Source organism: Drosophila suzukii, chromosome X (genome assembly GCF_043229965.1).
Source record: "Drosophila suzukii chromosome X, CBGP_Dsuzu_IsoJpt1.0, whole genome shotgun sequence".
Lineage (NCBI taxonomy): Eukaryota > Metazoa > Arthropoda > Insecta > Diptera > Drosophilidae > Drosophila > Drosophila suzukii.
In genome coordinates this window covers 17,872,425-17,890,783 of record NC_092084.1, presented here as the reverse complement: position 1 = coordinate 17,890,783, position 18,359 = coordinate 17,872,425, and the positions used below count along the sequence as shown (strand labels likewise).

General features: G+C 36.6%; 2 protein-coding genes across 3 annotated transcripts in view; one reads left to right on the top strand and one right to left on the bottom strand.

Moving 5' to 3' along the window:
• The window catches only part of LOC108005386 (SH2 domain-containing adapter heavyweight), a 63,063-nt gene that overhangs the window by 14,227 nt on the left and 30,477 nt on the right, over positions 1-18,359 (top strand). The window lies entirely within an intron of this gene.
• Positions 2,856-4,551, bottom strand: Cpr11B (Cuticular protein 11B). The gene is made up of 3 exons (XM_036821368.3): positions 4,141-4,551; positions 3,158-3,367; positions 2,856-3,080 (listed from the first exon to the last, which is right to left on the bottom strand). Exons 1-3 carry the CDS (start codon positions 4,407-4,409, stop codon positions 2,966-2,968), a joined length of 594 nt encoding a protein of 197 aa, XP_036677263.2. The 5' UTR covers positions 4,410-4,551; the 3' UTR covers positions 2,856-2,965.

Genomic DNA, 18,359 nt, shown 5'->3' with positions numbered 1-18,359 from the left:
TATGCAACAATAATTATTTTAATTTTGAAGTCTATGAATTCATGTCAATAGGGAACATTCATATTTGTAATGTATATTTTTAGACACCATTATAAGTGTTTGCCAAACCAATCAATATGTTACAATCAAATATAAGTCTAATAATATAAATATTTTCATTAAAATATATTATCTATATATAATGTGTTTTTATTCTTGTAAGCATTTTTTGATAGTTTGCAGACTTAAATAATTAACACATGAGTGGTTTACTTGCCTAAAAGATTGTTAATTAATTTTAAGTCTATTCAAATTGTAAACACCTGACATTATACTAAATGTATTTGCATTTGCGGAATTTCTAGCCTGTTTTCTCGTGTCATTGTGTGTGATTTTAGCATTTTCTTTGGCATTAAAACTTATTTGAAAGTGTGTTTCTTGCCCCTGGCAAATGTCAGTACCCCCGAACCCCCCTGGAACGACACCCATGAGTCGTCGAATGGCCCCCCCTCGTTTAAGGGTTGCTTCTTCCCTGGTCGTTTCTTCGTTTTTTTTTTGCTCGCGGCACAACGCCAAATCCGTTTAAATTTATGGCGTGTCATTGTTTTGGCATAAAATTAAGTGAGTTCATTGTGGATGGAGGGGGTGGAAATGTAGTTAAACATGCACAGACATGCATGCAAATGATTGCAGTTGCCACACCCCCGAGAACCTCTGATTTTCCCGCCCCCAAGGATGGGAGACCCAGTTCACATGTTAATGAAATTCAATAAGCGCTGCCTACTTTCGGGCGCTTTCAGAACGATGCCTGTTCATAATGGCCGGTCCTTATGCACTCAAAGAAATCATATGAATCTATAATTCCGAAAAAATATATCGGAATTGAAAGTAATTTTAATAAGATGTTGATTCCAAATTACCAATCACTATTGAATATAATTAATAACTAATAATCGTATTCTTCTTTACATAAAATATACTAAAAATCAGTGTCAATATTTAATTTTAAGTTAAGGTTTTCAAATTTTGAAAATAAAGAAAATAATGTTTTGTTTCTGAGAGGGAGTTAACTTTATCTGAAAATATTTAACAATGACTTAGTATAAAAATATAAAATAAATTATAAGTTAATCAACTCATTTTTCTATAAGCATTAAAAGAAGTTTAAGTCTTAAGAAATATAATTTTTGTAATATTTTTAATTAAACATTTTTAAAATAAAAACAAAAATAGTGCCATTCAAATCACGTGGGTTTAAAAATCACTTTGTTATTTTATGTGTCTAAAAGTAGGCAACAATATTTTTTCAACTCAGAAGTTCAATTAATTTATTCAAACGACTATATTTTACTATAGAATGATGTTTAGAAGTGATTTCAAGCACGTGGTGATTTATGTTTCACCCCTAATGTAGAGTAATATAAATACATTTTAAAACAATAATTTCTTCCAGTGTACCACTTCTTCCCATCTAAGCTAGGACCTCCTCCACGTATCCCAGACTTCTCCCCCTTGCAATTGTTCATCTTCCCAAGCGAGGCCGCAACGTGGAAAATAATTTATAAAATTCATAAGCGCCTTTAATTTATGTGAACATCCTTTGCCCCATCGCCCCCACTACCGCCCCGTCCCTTTTCCCAATCTTGCTCCTTTCTGGGAATCCCCCTGATGCCCCGAGCAATTCAGTGTAATTTTAATTAATGCTAAAACGGAATGCGAATGCTAAACGACCAGGCGACTGTTAGAAAAAGGCAAAGACACAAGAATAGCTTGGGAAAAATCAACGAAAACAATTTCGAAAAAAAGAAATGAGAAGAAAGTTCAGAGACAATGCGAGAAGGAAAATTGACAGCAAAGAGGAGGATGGGAGGGAAAATGAGAGAAAGAAGTGGGAAAACGGGGAGCGTTTACATTTGAAAAGGCGGTGAAAGGCTTTCCTTTTTTTCCTAAGTTTTCGAATAACAAAGAATCATATATTATTTTGATATGATGAAACCGAAGATCTGCTAGCACAGACAGTTATAACTTTTATTTAAGAACAAAGACCTTCTTTAAAGACTAACCATAATTACTGTCTATAACTAATAAATATTCCCTGATTCTGTTCCTAATGACTAATAACTTATTTTATAATTAATAATAACCTATCCTTTGGCATTATAAATTATAATTAGATAAGTATCAATAAATCTCTTCAACCTAGAATATTTAAATCATGTTTTCCCACCTTTTGTCTGTGCCCTTTTTCCTTTTTTTGAGGGTCTTTAACTCAAAGCTCAGACTTGGAGACAAAAAATAAACAGAGCCTCAGACTTTGGTAAAAGTTGGCTTTACTTATGATTAATGCCTGGCGACAATGGCCAAAAAGTTACGACTTTTTTGCCCGAAAAGGGTGGCCAAAAAAGTTTGCAACGTGGCAAAAGTGGGGATTTAGCTTGTTTTGATTGCAGACTGTAACTGCTTAACTGCATATTAATTCGCTCCTTCCATCAAAACTCTGTGTTTGTATTGAGCACTTATTTTGGTTTCTGGCCAAAAGTCAAAAGACCACAAAAAAAGGCGAACAGCAAAGAGGCGTGGCCGTGTGTTCTTTTGGCAGCCTTTTGTGGGCGGGGCCCAGAAGTTGTTGGCTCAAATTGGCAACAAAGGCGGTTTTTGGAATTTCCTCGGTTTTTGCTACGAATTTTATATGTATATTTTAATATTGGATAGCCAATTTAATAGCGATTAAAAGGGGAAAACATTTTTATATTAAAATGTAAATTTTATTGATTTTTAAAAAGGTCAAACCTTTTAACTCACCTTTATAAGGAAGCTAACGAATCTGATATAATACAAAATAGTTTTACTTTGAATACCATTAAAATTTATGAATCCTTGGTAATTTCCAAAAAGGGTGTCAATTTATTAAGGTTTACAGTTTAAAATTCAAATTTCTGGTTGTTAGGGGCTAATCCTTCCATCGATTATATCATCGATATATCCTTTAGTAGTGTCTACGCTGGCGATATCCTGGGGGCAGATATCGGGTAGCCGGGGCAGGAGCAGCAACATGCGACGAAGCCGATCCACGGTAGCCACCAGCCCCATAAGAACTGCGTCTGATTTATAGAAAAAACATAATATTTAATAGAAATATATAATATTATAGTTATATAGTGGATTTTAAAAATCTCACCCAGCTGGGACAGCGGGAACCGATGGAGAAACGGGCAGATGGGCTCCCTCGGCCTGGAATCCATTCTTATCCGCCTTGTAGTTCACCGTGTACTGCTTGCCATCATCGCCGGTATATGAGTAGGATCCCTGGACACCCAGCGATCCGTGGGGCCAGCCTCCGCGGAACTCACCGGTCTCATCGCGATGGATTCCATTGCCAGTGTCAAAGCTGGGAAAATATGGATTTGTAATTAGCTTTGTCAAATGTATAAGAATTGAGAACAGGTAAAATGCCTTTTATTTCGGCATTTCTAGTTTATAGATGGAACATCTACATGTTTTTCCTTATTGTGCTTAGCTTATATACTTTTCTAAAGGGTATAGAATTAAATTTAAATGTACATTTTCTGTAGATAGTTTACTGCTAATTATACTTATTTTCTTTTACCTAGTGGATGGATTAAAGATCAAAATGTATTTCTTTGGGACATACAAACTGTAAAAAAATATTTTATAGGCTTAATGAACTTGAAATTGTTTTTCCTAAGTTTTTATAATTGTTCTAAATGGGTAATAATTTTTTTAACATTCCAGTAAATTAAGTCAATGTGTTTTTCTTTAAAACAAAAATTATATAAATATACGGAAAAGAAGAACAATGCTTTTGACTCAAAAATTCGTCAGAAACATATTTGAGAGGAAAAGTACTTGAAATCAAGAAGAAACTTCTCTTAAGTAGGATTATAAGCGACTCATTATAAAGCGACTTTAAAACAGAAATGAAAGAAGTCACATCATGATTTTGAGAATTTGAGATTAAATCGTTCTTGGTTGACTTTTAAGATCAAAAAGGGGTTTTTGAGAACGGTTTTTCTTAAATTTTGGGGTTTCTGAGTCGAATTTTATGGTTAGAGTTTTTCAAGAGCCTGTATTTGGGGAACTTGCTAGTTCTAGAACATGTCAATTCAGATTAAAGTTACAAGACTTAAGTAAAAAGCTCACCCAAAGTTGTAGTTGCCATTGGCATCGCTCTGGTAGTCGCTCCTCACGATGGGGATCTGGGGCTGCTGCTGCTGGCGCTGGAAACCAGAGCCGCCGGCGAAGGGGGCTCCTGCGCCAGGACGAGCGTGTCCTTGGCCACTGACGCCGTGGTAGTGCAACTGGCTGGCCTGCGGAGTGGGCAAGTACCGCTGGCTAAGACGACCGGCCAGAACGGCCGAGGAAAAGCCCAAGAGCACAAGGGCAATGGTCAAGAACTGGAGTCGCAACATATTCTCGTTGCTTTCAAGAATCACAGATCACACTTGGTCACTTGCAAAAAACCAACAAAAAAATAATAGATATGATAGATGATATATGGATGCGAATTCTCGATCTGGGAACGTTCGAACGGCAACTGCTGGCGAATCCGCTGGAGTGATTTGGTTTTATAGCCCCTCCATCAAACACTCACACTCCGACAAACATTCCATGCTCGGTTTTAATTGTTTTCTGTTCAACTTCTTCTTTGCCTTTTTTGCTTGGCTCAGATTTTAGTTTTTTCTCTGGTTTTTTTTTTCTGTTTGTGTTTGCTTTGGCCGTTTAATTAGCCAAAGGCAGACGCGACCAGCAAACAATTTTTGGAATAGTTTTTTTTTTTTTTGCGATCCCCCCAAGGCCCGCCCTTTTTTGGTTCTTTTTTTTTGCTCTGGTGGGTGAGGCTGTGGCTTCGGTTTTTGGTCTGCAGCCCGCTGAGTGGTGCATATTGTTATATTGTTAGTACATGCCACTTGGCACTTGGTCAAAATTCTGCGGCTAAACTAATTATATGTAGCAACAACTGGGCAGAGGGGTCAACTTTTGGGGCTGTCTTTTGTGTGCCGACATGCTGCAATAGGGACTTTTAGGATTTTTCTACAGTACTTAGTACTTATATTGAAGAATGTAGTATTGAAGTTCTAAGCCAGAATCAGATCACAAAATTTAATAATAATAATAATAATTACCATAGTAATAGTAATAATAATTTGAAATCATATGCTATATTTTAAAGGTTGAAATCACCAATTTATTGTCTAGAATTTGAATGATTTAGAATAAATCAATTTCCTATCATATTCACAAAACTAAAGAATTCTTTTGTTAACCTAATGATTTTATTTTTGTAGACCAATAATAAAATAACAAAAACGTGTAATTTTAGTTTATTTAAAAATATAATCTTTTTTAAGATATGTATTAAAAACAAAGGAAGAGCTTGAGTACCATTTTTAAAAAATAAATGATAAAGAATAATGGAATTCAAAATAAAATCTGTTTTTTAGTGGTGTATTCACTTGAAATTTGTAATAATTTTTTAATACAAAGTAAATCTTTCCAAATATTGTCCTATTTTATTAATGCGGTTATTATTAATTTCTAAAAATACGTAAAAAGCAAATTAAAATACAATGAATTAATAGAGGAACTAGTGTAAGAAATATTGAATTTTTTAAGCCAGCAAAATTGTTCGCATTGTGGACTTTATTGAAACCCCCTACAGTTTGTACCAATTGTTGCTTGACAGTTTTCTAATTTTAGGCTTTGAGCAGATCCATGATTCTATTTGTTTCAAATAATCTAAGATCTCCGCGCCTGTCTGCTATTAAAGGTAGAATCGTAAAAAAGATACGATAAATGCAAAAAGAAAAACACTTTTGCGGAGTTCCGGTTCGCGATTCGCTGGCTCGAGTGTTTGGGGCTACCCAAAAATGCCCTCACTCGAGGGCCATTACAACAAAAGTCGCCGCTCGATTCTAACAAAACAACTCGAGGGGCATCAAAGTCGGCTGTGATGACGATGATGATGATGATGATGCTGATTGGGATCAGTGGACGTTGATGAACAGATGATGTTGGGGAAGAGCGGAGTCGATTAAGATCTGATGATGTTGTATGGGCCGAAAACGGTAGCAAAGTTTGACGAAATTCCTCAATGGATTTGTGAATAAGATTTATGACAATTAATAGGTGTTGAAACAGCTGGGGGTATTAGAAGGTTCAAAAGTTCAGGGTTGATGGTCCATGTCGAAATTCAGTGGAACCTAATTGGGTTTCTTATCGTTCCATACATTTTTTAACAAAATTAGTCAACTATCTTTATTGAACGGAAATGAAAACAATTTAACAACAATTTAAAAAATTATTGTTTACTATAACATGACCGAATATAATAAATGGCTGTGAAAACGATGGGGGATCCTAAATGATTTGATAAGTTCAAGGGTGACCATATATCTTTAGCAACTTTCAGCTGAGTCAGTTAAGTTTTACTTTCCTCATTTATTCGCATCGCATTTTCATCCCACAATAAACCCATTCAACTGGGATTAATGGTTAAAAATACTTTTGCAGCATCATCACAAGTCGATAGTGGGCTGCAGTTGAACCCAAAAACCGAAATAAATATACGAATGAAACTGGTTTTCGAGGGGCTTATTATGTTTGTTAGGATTTCCCACCAAAGAATATTGTACAAATTGAATTCTGTCCATATCCGCAATTATGGTGATAATCGCGTCGAATTTGTTATTGTTTGGGGTATTTAATAATGGTTAATAATAAATAACAAGCGCTGCAAAACCATCCATTAATTAATAATAATAAATGATGAACTAATCAAATAAAAGCGTGGCAAGTGAAGCTGCGACGTTAATGATGCTTGAGGGGCAGATCATTCATTAGTTGGTGCGTGTCAGTTAATTTGTAGCACATATGTAAGTGTGCCCAGTATGTTGTTAGACTGCAGCCACACTAAAGGTGAAGTACAGCCTCACTTAAGTAAAGGAAACCCATTGAACGAACATGAAGTGCAGCCACACTAAAACCAAAGTACATACACACCAATTGAACGCTTCGCTGGCGCCAAAAAGTGCATAATGCACAGTTAGACGCGACACTCGCTAATGGCTCCTCATTATGTTCCATTAGCGGTGACTGTACCTTGTCCACAGTCCATCCCCCTCTTATTCTCTCCTTGTCTCTCTTTCTAACCCACTGCTTGCCCGCTTGACTCCATAGCTTCATAATTTATGCAGCTTGGCAAAGTTTTCGTGTAAGTCGGTCCGGCTTAAGCTCTTAAGCGGATGTAATGCCAGTCGCAAATGAACTTGTAATTTACAATGCATCTGACACTGACAACTGACAGGTGACTGTACCCAGGTACTCGATGCTTGTACTCGTTTTTTGCAGAGGGTACTTGGTCAGTGCTTTACGGATTCTTGGCTGAACTTAATCTGGGGTTTTAAAGCAAGCTGGTTATCTTGGATGGTGTTGGAAGGGATTTGCTAATTTTGGTTATGCTTGATATAACTTGTACTTAGTTTTCAAAATATAGATGAGTGTAATTTAAGTAAGCGGTGGAAACTAAAAACCTCTAACCTACAAAAAAAAATTTCTTTAGTAAAGTTTTTGTTACATTCTAGGGCTTCTTGATTAGGGAGTCATGCTATGAACTTACTACATTTTCGAACTTAGGCAAACCTTTGGTAGGTTTATTTTTCCCAGTACTTTTATCTGATTTGCAGAAGGCTTAGCTTATCCCCCAAGAATTCACTCGTCTGTGGCTAATTGAATCATAAAACCCAACTGCAATGTGTTCATTTTTGTCCAAGTTTTCATTTTCCGGGAAATTTAAGTAATCGCCTTAAAGAAACGAGATGGATAACAAAGAAGAAAGAAGTGCGGGGTAAAAGTAAACATTTGCCTAGGCCAAGAGCCTGTTCCACTCCCATCGTTCCCGGCAGGATTCTCGATGCCATCGCGATAAGAACTTCAGTGACGTCGAAAGAAAAAGTGCGGAGGGGGGGTTTGGGAATAGCCTGTCATCGCTCTTATCGCGTTTTTCCTCCTCTTTTGCGTCCTCATCGACTTGTTATTTCCGTTTATGATTTTTCCTTTGAACTTTTCCTGCCATTGCGCAGCACAAAAATGTCAAATTCAGCTATTTGTTTAATTGAAAATAAAGAATAAGGGCTGCAAGGCCCTCATACGGGGCGTGTCCAATTGTTGTGTGTCATTAATTTAAATTAGAGCTTGAAGACCCGATTTCCATTCCACATCGATTTGCTACTTCACTGGATACGTTTAATGGGGTTGGAGTTGAAAGTCGGCAGATTATGTGATCAGCTAGATAAAGTGAACTCATGGGGGAGTAGTGAAAATACTTTAGCACATACGTCGGAATTTAGGGGATTAACCTAAGAATCCCCATTATACCTTTAAAACGTTAGGCAAATTTTACTAAATACTCGTAAATGCAAAAAATCTTTATAAATGCCTTTTAATGGGGACTAACAATAATATTTTAAACATATTGTTTTAGATTTAAATTTTTTCTTAGTAATTTCATGATTATCTTCTTCTCTTTGGTGACTTCCCTCTCCGTTTTTCCTGAATAAGAAGCCCTATTATACCATTTCAAAGGTTATGCAAGATTTACTAAGCACTCGTTAATACATCAAATCTTTATAAATGCATTTTCATGGGGCTTAAAAATATATTTTCCCAAATTCTCATAGATTCATAAAGAGAAGTGTAATAATTTCATGAGTATCTTCATCTATTTGGTTTCTTCCCTTCCTGTTTTTCTTGTATCCCCCCCCAAAAAAGGAACTTTAACTTTTTGTTCTTATCGCCTTTAGCCTGGCAACAATAACAATTTGTTGCTAATGCACATTGCTGTTTGTTTAACCCACACACACAGAAACCACCACCCCCCAGCACCTTTTCATATAGTCACCCCCAACCCCCCTAGAAAAGTTGACTTCCCCGTCCATGAATGGCTGTGGGAACATGAGCTAAACTACTCATTAAGCCAACTTTGGCGTTTGTCCATATGAAACTCAAGCGATTTGTTCAGAGTTTCGGAGAAAAAAAGGGGGAGATGAGATGCCTGGATGTCAGGGGCGGGGCTTTTCAAGGGTGGGGGGGGGTTGGTTAAGGTTTATCCCCACTGCTGTGTTTGATTAAGCAATTCCAGGCGGAAATTAAATGGACACGCAAAACAAACTGTGAGCTGGAAAAGCTGCTCCAAGGATCACTACCAGTAAACAGGAAAAAAAAGGGTCATCCTGAGGGGAAAAGCGAGAGATGGGCAGCTTTGACCCCCCCTTGGGTTCGTCTCTATCAAACTTAACTGAGCAGCGCTCAAGTGAGAAGATTAAATCGCCATAAATATTAACTACAGTTGTTTTCCCATTTGGATAGGGGGTTTATATGGGTGGTGGGTTGGTTGGACCATGTCCATGGTTCCACCGAAAGGTAAGACAATTCGAAAGCGCTCGCCTTGATTTAGCACCGGAAGGCACGCACACCACGTGCCCCGAGTTCAAGTCCCCTGGAAGCCCCCAAAACGAAACCCCCCCCGCCCCTCCCACACCATTTTCCCAACTCCGCCCCTGCCCGCTGGCAAGTGTACAAATCAAATGATTTATTGGACCACGGTCAGTTGTTGTGGCATGCGAATTTGGAGCATCTCGCGTGAGAGGTCCACCAAATAATTGAAACGTACGTCTGTCAGTGCGGAAAAAATGGGAAAACATGGTACACGCTGAGGGATCACTGGGCGGAGACGTCCACCTGGTGCGGAAAATTCATTTCCAGGCGTCTGCTAATTGCTGGCGGGGTCAAAGGTGGTGGGGGCATGACAGGGTTCCTGATGAATTACTAAACTCGGTTGTAGGGTACCTATTATCCCCGGCTTTTCAAAAGAAAAACTACGTCTTTATGTAACAAGATCATCTCTTTATATATTATTTAAATAAGAAATTTACTTTTGACGGCTCAATTATTCCCATAGGAAACACAATTGTAAAAATTGTAGACAATTTTGTATTTAAAAAAAAAATAAAATGAAAATTTAGATTAGGTTTTAATATTATTTCTTAGGCAATTTCCTTTTACTTTAAAATGCAATAAAACATATTAACAGTTCAATTTAACCTACCTAGCTATTTATATTTTGATCCAAATAAAATTTACATACTACATACATATGTTCATACATATGTTTTAATAAATATTTTGGAATAAAAAACGATTTTTAGTTTTTTAAGGTAAATGTTTATTATTAAAATGTTCTATTTTGGAACAAACAACGTATTTAAGTTTTTAATATAAATGTCTATTTCTTTTTTAATTTTTGATTTTTATTATAATTACCTCCAATGGATCAGAAAGGAAAAAACGTATTTCACTTTTAAATGTAAATGTCTATTTTTTTTTTAATTTTCGATTTTTATTAAAATTACCTTCAAAGGATCAAAAAGGATGCACCATTTTTCAGCACAGGTTTCCAGGACAGCAATGAGCTTTTCCAGCAGATTGCTTTTGAGTTAGATGCAAGTCATTAGGCAATAAAGTTGATGCATAATCAGATTTCAACTGATTTCAAGCATCCATCCAAGGCGTCCTTTCCCCGCCACTCCGCCCCCATCCTTACGCCCAGCTGGCATTCAGGAATCAACCCCATTTTCAGTTAGTTAATTGCCAATATTACACAAGTGCCACATCCAGAGTTGCCGCGCTGCGCTCTGTAGTATGCTATGCTAGTCGCTCTTCCGATCCTTCGGCTTCGTTCGGGTGAGTTCGGCTTTCTTCGTTTCGATGCGGTCTCTCGAGGGCTTTCCGGCTCGCTCTCTCTCTCTGCCTTTCCGGGCACAGTTGTCGTGGTAAGTTAGTGGCCGACCGGTTTTAAATAAAGATCTGTTTTGAAAAAATATTAGTTATAATTCTTAAAACTAGGCGCAGTCTTAATTAGGATGTACTTCAATACTCCTTTAAAATTCAATTTTTTCAATTCAAATTTTGAATTTATAGGTGTTATCTTGAAATACTTGCTTATAAATAGTAAGAAGTCCGAAAAAATCTATATAAAAATATTATATATAACTAAAAATATTAAAATACAGTAATAAACAAATTTAAAATATGATTGAGAAAAAGATTTGATCACTTCTTATATTGTCCCTACTTTGTACGAGTACTTTTCGACCGCACTGTGAATCAGTTGCGTTGCAGAGTTGCCACTGTGCGCAGACTCTGGAAACCGGCAACGCAGGGTGCGCATCTCTGTTGTTGTCCTTCTCCGGAATCCTTCCCGTTTCCTCGTCCTTTCTCTCCTGCCCATTCTTGCGCTCTGTTGTGGGTGCCGCCGCACGTGCCGTATCCGCATCCGTGTGCTTGTTGTGATACCCGGTAGACGTAGATTACGGGAGTATGTTGTATTCTATAAGTATTGAATTTAGTCCCTCCGTAAAGTTTATTAATTTTGTATTGGTAATTTTGTTTAGATATATTTTAAGTTTTTTTCTAAGTAGTTAGTGTTACTTGGTTTCTATCCTTTAAAGTGCATAAACAATGTCTTCATCTATTTTATTGTATTCAGTCTTGACTTTAACAAGATAATTTTTAAATATTTTTTTTAATTGTAATTACTTATGGTAAATCAGTTATTTTTTGTTGGTATAACACATTTATTTAATTTAGAAAAAGTTAATAACTATGAAATGAAAATATATGAGAGGAGTACCTATTTTCTGAGGATTAATTGCGTATAACGTAAGATACATAAAAACATTATCAAAATTAATCAAACAAAATGAACTACAACATTATAATATGTATATTAAGTACCTTATTTCTTTACTTAAACCATTATTCTTTACTTAAAACCATTATAAACCGGGGAGATCTATAAAAATAAATAATAAGTTCAAGAACTTGGGTACGGTTCGCCTCTTTGGTATCCACCCAAGTACCCTTTAAAAGTAAGTACCGGGTATTTTCCAAGTTGGAACACCGGTAAAAGCTTTCTCAGTTGTTTTGCTTTCTCTCCGGCGCTCTCTCGCTTGCGGGGGTTGTTACCTCTCCAGCGGAAGAGAGCCTTAGTGGGCAGGCGGGAGAAAGGCGGAGAGAGCGAGAGAGAGTGGCGAGGCGACTTGGCGGCTGTCGGTGGAAGTGCCGTTAGTTCAGCATCAGACTTTGCAACGGACGCAACTGCACGCAAAAAACGCGGGCGTCGTTGTCACGTCGCCGCCGACGGCCCAAAAACATATTAAAACGAACAAAACTACAGTTGCTAAAAGTGACTCCATTGGAAGAACAATAGCAAGAAATACGCAAAGACAAATCAAGACTTAAGCCGCGAAGAGTGACTTGCCAAACAGCTTAAAAACTGTAAAATTCTTGTTCACATTTTTTCTAAATATTTTGTTGTTGTGAGTGAGGAAAACTCTCAGTGTAAAGTCAAAAACACAAACACACACACACACACACATATCAGTGAAAACGAGGAAAGTGTGCTAAAGAGGTGAGTGATTTTCTTTTCGGCGAATACTAGGTAATTGATTGGCGTAATTTAAGCTGATGGTTAAGGGCGCAAAAAAATTAATAATAATAATAATAGCAGGACAAACACAAACACAAACAAACATGTGCGCAAGTCAACGTCGTAACATTGCGAAATTGATTTTTCATCTGCTAGCGGTACTTTGCTCGCTCTCCCAGAGAGAGAGAGAGAGTGGGAGAGCGGGAGAGAGTGCTGCCAAACTGTCTGGCAGTCAACCTGTCACGGCAACAACAAAAACAGCGCCTAATCAAAGCGGCGCGTTTTGGCAGCGACTTTTGCCGCTGCTTTCGTCATGACCTTCATGACTCATCGTTTTGGGGGAAGGCCCCTCCGTTTTCCCCAGTCCCTCTCTCTCCCTCTCTCTTTCGTTTGTTTCCTCTCTCTCCCCTCGTCCTTCTTGTTTTTTTTGCTCCACTTTTCTCGCCTGCGCATTTAATTAAATTGTCTTTACATATTAGCCGCATCAAATTGGAGCGCCTGTAATTTATAGTTGACCCATTGTGTTTATTAATTTCGCCTCCGTTGCCCACTGTTTTTTGTTTGTTTTTTTGCGTTTTTCTGCCACTTGGCCACACCTTTTGTCCTGTTTTGGTTTTTACGCGTGTGTGTTCAAATTGCGTACTTTCGTTAGCTGTACATCATTTAGAGAAAACTTTGTAGCATACTTTTAGGAATTTTGGCAGGCTTTGTGCTATTTAGATGTTTTTAATGGTAATCTTTGGTCATTTTGTACAAATACTTATATAAGTATTCAACGTCTAAAATATATTTTATAAATACTATAAATGATCTCTCGAGCAAAACCTTTTATTTTAGTCCTAAATACATAAAGCTATCGCAAAAAATTCTTTTTATTTGTTTTAAAAATATATATACAAAAAATTTGATTATTAAAGAAAAGATAAAAGGTACCCATTTACATATATATTTTTAACCAATTGTTTTTTCGAAATCAGTGAGAAAACTTTGCAGCATACTTTTAGGAATTTCGGCAGGCTTTAATGTTATATATCTTTGGATGTTTTGAATGGTAATATTTGGTCATCTCTTTCAAATAATTATAAAAGTTTTTAATTTCAATATCTCCTAAAACAAACTATTTTTTTTGTCATTAATACATGTTCCAAATCGATAAAGACCAGAAATGGGACTCATAAAGAAAAGATAGGAGGTGCCCATTTACATAGGTATTTTTGACCAAACTTTTTTCGAAATTAATAATTTTTTTTAGTTTTTGCTGTGAAAAAATTAAAAAATATTACTTTTTTTTTGCAACTGAAAACAATAATCACCAAAATCACTATATATTTGTTTATATAGCCAATTTCTTAAAAATAATAGTTTATGTGTAAGGAAAGGTAACTTATTTTCTGTAATATCAATGAAAGTAGTGACAATTTTAAACTGAGAATGAGGGCATTTTGATAAATATAACACAGAACTCGATTTCATAAATTTAATTTTGTTAAATCGATGTACATCTAATAAATGGTTAAATTCCATCTGTAACATTTTTATTTAGAACCAAATGTATCCATTTCTAAAGATTTAGTTTTATATCATGTACTTTTTTAAATGCCCAGTTGCACTAAGAGCTCTTAATAAAACGCCTACTAAATAGCCTATAAAGTTTTTTAATTTTACGCAAACTTTTGAACGAAAGTTAACAACTTTTTGTATTCATTTTAATTAAGCTTGAGTATTTTAATTCCTAGAACTTTGGCCTGTGTCATGCGAATTTCGCTTAAATGTTTTTATTTTATTTGAACAGTTTTCGCCGGAGGACAAAAGGAGCGAAAAGCGAGGGTCGACGGCGGTGGTGTCAAGTTTTAAGCCTTTTAATGAGCCTCGAGGTCGCCTGTCAAACTTAATGAAAGAGCTGCAACCGAAAAAAATATGCAAATGAATTTTCCAAAAATAGCAGGAAAATTGGGGAAAAGTTTCTCCTTAGCTAAGGCGTTGCCGGGATGGATCTCCTTTCATTTTCAAGAGGGGGTTTGATGTCAATCCCGCAAATAGAGTTCGCAACCCAAAAAAAAATGAAATGTAATCAAAAAGCAAGAAGCCCATTTTTTTTCGGCTGATATCCCTTTACATTTTCGGTCAGACGTAATATTAACAAATGGCTTGGCCATCAATTTGAGGCTTATTTAATGTACAACAATTGCCCCCAAAGAAAAAGGCAACTGTCGCATTACTTATGCCAGCCACTGTCAAATTATATAATCCCAGTGAAAAGTACGTGTTCCCCGAGAACATTCTGCATATAAGGACATGAATAATAAATTATGTGAAGAAAAGGAGGCAGAGAGGTACAAGTCGGTGTTTCATGAAGTGATTTTCCGCAATTTTCATGCAGACGTCTGCGGCCCGAGATAAAAAACATTTTAGGCCCAGTCTATTGTTGTCGAAAAGGGGGAGTTACGAAAAATCCGGGATGGGGGCTAAGAGATGAAAATACTTGACAAAAGAAGCAACAGAACAGTCAGAAGCCGCTTAGCGGAAAAGCTTGGACCTGGGACTTCCAACCAGAGTTATACTTTTGCCCACACTCATTTTACCAATACCCCAAGCCTCAACTACACAGAGAAAAAGATATAAGACAATGATCGATTGGATATGAGATAGTTTAAAGGCATAACTTGATCTTAAGCTGTTTCAAAACATATAAGACTACTATAAAAATCCCTAAGGACTAACACTCTTTTAAGCTTTGCCTATAAATTCTCTTTTGGTCAAAGCTTCTAATACTACAGACTGTTTTACATAAGCTAAACCTTATCCTCCCTTGTAAATTGATATTTTTTCGTGTGTATTGCTGCCATTTCCTTAGACAGACGTCGCACTTTTGCGCTAATGATTAATGGCTGTCGTTGTCCTGGAAGTCTTGCTGCTGTCCTCGCCTCCGGCTTTCAAATGCAAAACTCTCGGAGTTTCAAATGTAACTCCCTCGAAGCCCCAGCCCCATGATTTTCCACCCGCCTTCCCCGCTTTTCCGCACTTGTCGATTGCAGCTGTTGCAAATCTCAACAGCCAGTGTTGATAAATGCAAGCCGAGCGTGTTGTGTTGACATTTGTCATGGGTCTTAAGTAACCAGCTTATCGGGTCTCAATCTTGAGGTGTTCCCTCCTTGCCCACTCACTTTTTTGCTTTAGCTTTTGCCTTCATTTCTCTCTCTCTCTCCCGATTTGCTTTTTAGCCCCCTTCTCCACACAGGAGTTAGTGTTGTAAACTGCTTTGTAAGTGTCTGCCATTCATTTGGGTTCATTAGTGGCATTTGCCACCTGACAGCGTTAGAGTGGAAAACTTGCGTCCCAGCGATAAACCAAATGAAAATTGACAAGCTCTCACACACGTCCACGCGTTGAGTGTTTATATAAATAAACCGGATGACAAAAGAAAATTCGAAAGGCAAAGAAAAATATGTCTTGGAGTTGGGTGTAAAACGCTTGTGGAATTTTAAAATGCTTCATCTCATCCTTTGTATGCGAATCCCTCTAAAAAAACATCCCTGACAGGTGTCAGCAAAAAAAGGCAGAAGTCAATCGATTGATTAGGCACTCGATTGTCAAAAGAAATTTGGGAGTTGCCTTACAGGAAAATTACTTAAAAAGAATGATTCATACAAGAAATAAGAAAATATATAAAAAATCTGTTGAAATAGTCTCTACTCTATGCTAAGTAAATTTCTCCTTTCTTTACAAAACTCATAGAATGCCAGCTATGTGGTGATTTAATGATTCATTAGTTTCACAAATTAAATTACCTTATATCCGACATTAAGTGACTTTATGTTAATTAACTAAAGTGACTTTTTGACTAAACAGAGCACGCCTTTGTTTTATTACCCAACAAATACAATGAATCATCATAGTGTTTTTCCGACTGATGACTGAATAGCTCAATGGCTCAAACAATTATTTCATTAAAGATTAGAGGGTTGCGTAACCATTCGATAGCTGAACGATGACATTTTTTAATTGCTTATTAAAAAAGCTGATTAAGATGTGGGAGAATAGGGGAGGGGTTGCATTTTATGATTCATTTATGCGTTTTGAAAATGTATTTAATTTTAATTCTACTGCTTAGGTCAAGGGGTTATTGGTTTTTCAATATAAATTAGACGATATATATTACGAAAAATATAAAATCTTTACTTATAGGTAATATAATGCACATATAGTTATTTAAATTATAGAGAATGGATGAATATATATAAAAAAAGGCATTTTTGGAATATTAGATTGAAAATTTGAGTACATTATATAAGTATTGTATACCCAATCTAGAGAAGAACCTTCATTATTAATATGCCTTACACCTGCGAGTCCAAACATATCTGTTACCAACGGTGGCTACACCTTCGCAGGTGTAAATAATTCCCCGCTCAGATAGATGAGCTCATCATATATTCAACACTTAATGATATTACATATATGTATTGTGAGAACGTTGGGAACATTACTTTTTCAATTTCAATTACGCACCCTAAACTCCCCAATGGTTCCGAAAGTAAAAATCTTTTGGCTAATGCCTCCCAAGTGTAATTCGGGTAAATTGCGTTGAAAGCTGGGGTCTCTCGAAAAACTTACTTCATATATGAACGTATATGTGGGAATATATTTGAGAAGGTGGTTTGGGGGGTGTAGAATAACAACAACAATTGCCGGATATGGTGTGGAATGGTGGGGGTGTAACATGTGTAACAACAAGTGTTAAGTCAAACACCTTTTGTACCAACCCCCCACCCGAAATGCCACTGGCCAGCGCAATTTGTCATTTGGTAAATGAAAGAAAAGAACCGAAAAAGTTGGAGAGGTTTACCTGGGCACTTGCTCTATTAAATATTCACCCCTTTTTCGTGTGAGGGCCATCCAAAAAAAAAAAACAAAGAACCCCTCAACATGTAAGTTTCGTTTATTTGCTGATGTTTACAAATTTTCACGCCAAAATGAAAAAAGTTTTCCTGTTTTCCGATAAGGTGAAGTTGTTTTTTGGGTAAAAGTGGGTGTGGATTCATTTTTCTTTTTTTTTGGTCGCTTATGCAACCATTGCCATGTGAGACGTGAGTTGTGGCTAAAACTTGTTTTGTTTTCCAGCTCCTTGGCCACTTGTCCTTGTCATGTGTCAAGTGCTGGGGCAGTAAACAACTTGCCGGGTGAAAGTCGGGTTGGTGCGGTTTATAGAAATATAGATCGTCCATTAGGTGGGGCCAAACCCTCATAATTTTCCGTTTCCCCATTTGCCAGTTGCCATTCGCCATTTCCGTTGGCCATTGACAGTAATGAGTCTACGCCTAAAAGCTGGCAACAGTTTGCCCAAATTGCTTATTTATGCCATGTGCCACGTCTGTCTGCCTATGTGTATGTGACCCATGTTGTTCTATGTTCGCATATACCCAGTAATCGGAGGACCCGAAACCTGGGATGTATGGTTTTAATGATAATGCTGAAGATGGTTTAATGAGAAGGTTAATAGGCATTTTAAAAAAACAACCTTATACCTAACCCTCTAATCTTTTAATATACTTTTTTAATATGATAAAAATATAGTAATATTTAATACTAAAATCTTTAATATTAACAAGTATGGTGAACTTAAGTATCCCTATTATTCACAAGGTGTTTGCTATATAATAATGGTTTCAATGAACTGATTTTCAGAAAGGAAAAGGATCCTAAAAATACTTTATAATGTATATATTATTTTGATGTAATAATAGTTTCCATGATCTGTTTTTCACAAAAGACACAGATCCTTAAACATTTTGTAATCTATATACCATTTTGAAGCCTTGAGTACTATAATAAAACCTTAATTAAGTTGTTAGTTTAGCTACATTGTTTAGCTACA

Excerpts from the sequence above, each read along its gene's own strand:
- Cpr11B (XM_036821368.3), bottom strand. The coding sequence starts at position 4,409 with ATGTTGCGACTCCAGTTCTTGACCATTGCCCTTGTGCTCTTGGGCTTT. Across the intron at positions 3,368-4,140 it reads AATGGCAACTACAACTTTGG|CTTTGACACTGGCAATGGAA; the intron begins GTGAGCTTTTTA and ends ATATTTTCCCAG. Across the intron at positions 3,081-3,157 it reads GTTCCCGCTGTCCCAGCTGG|ACGCAGTTCTTATGGGGCTG; the intron begins GTGAGATTTTTA and ends TCTATAAATCAG.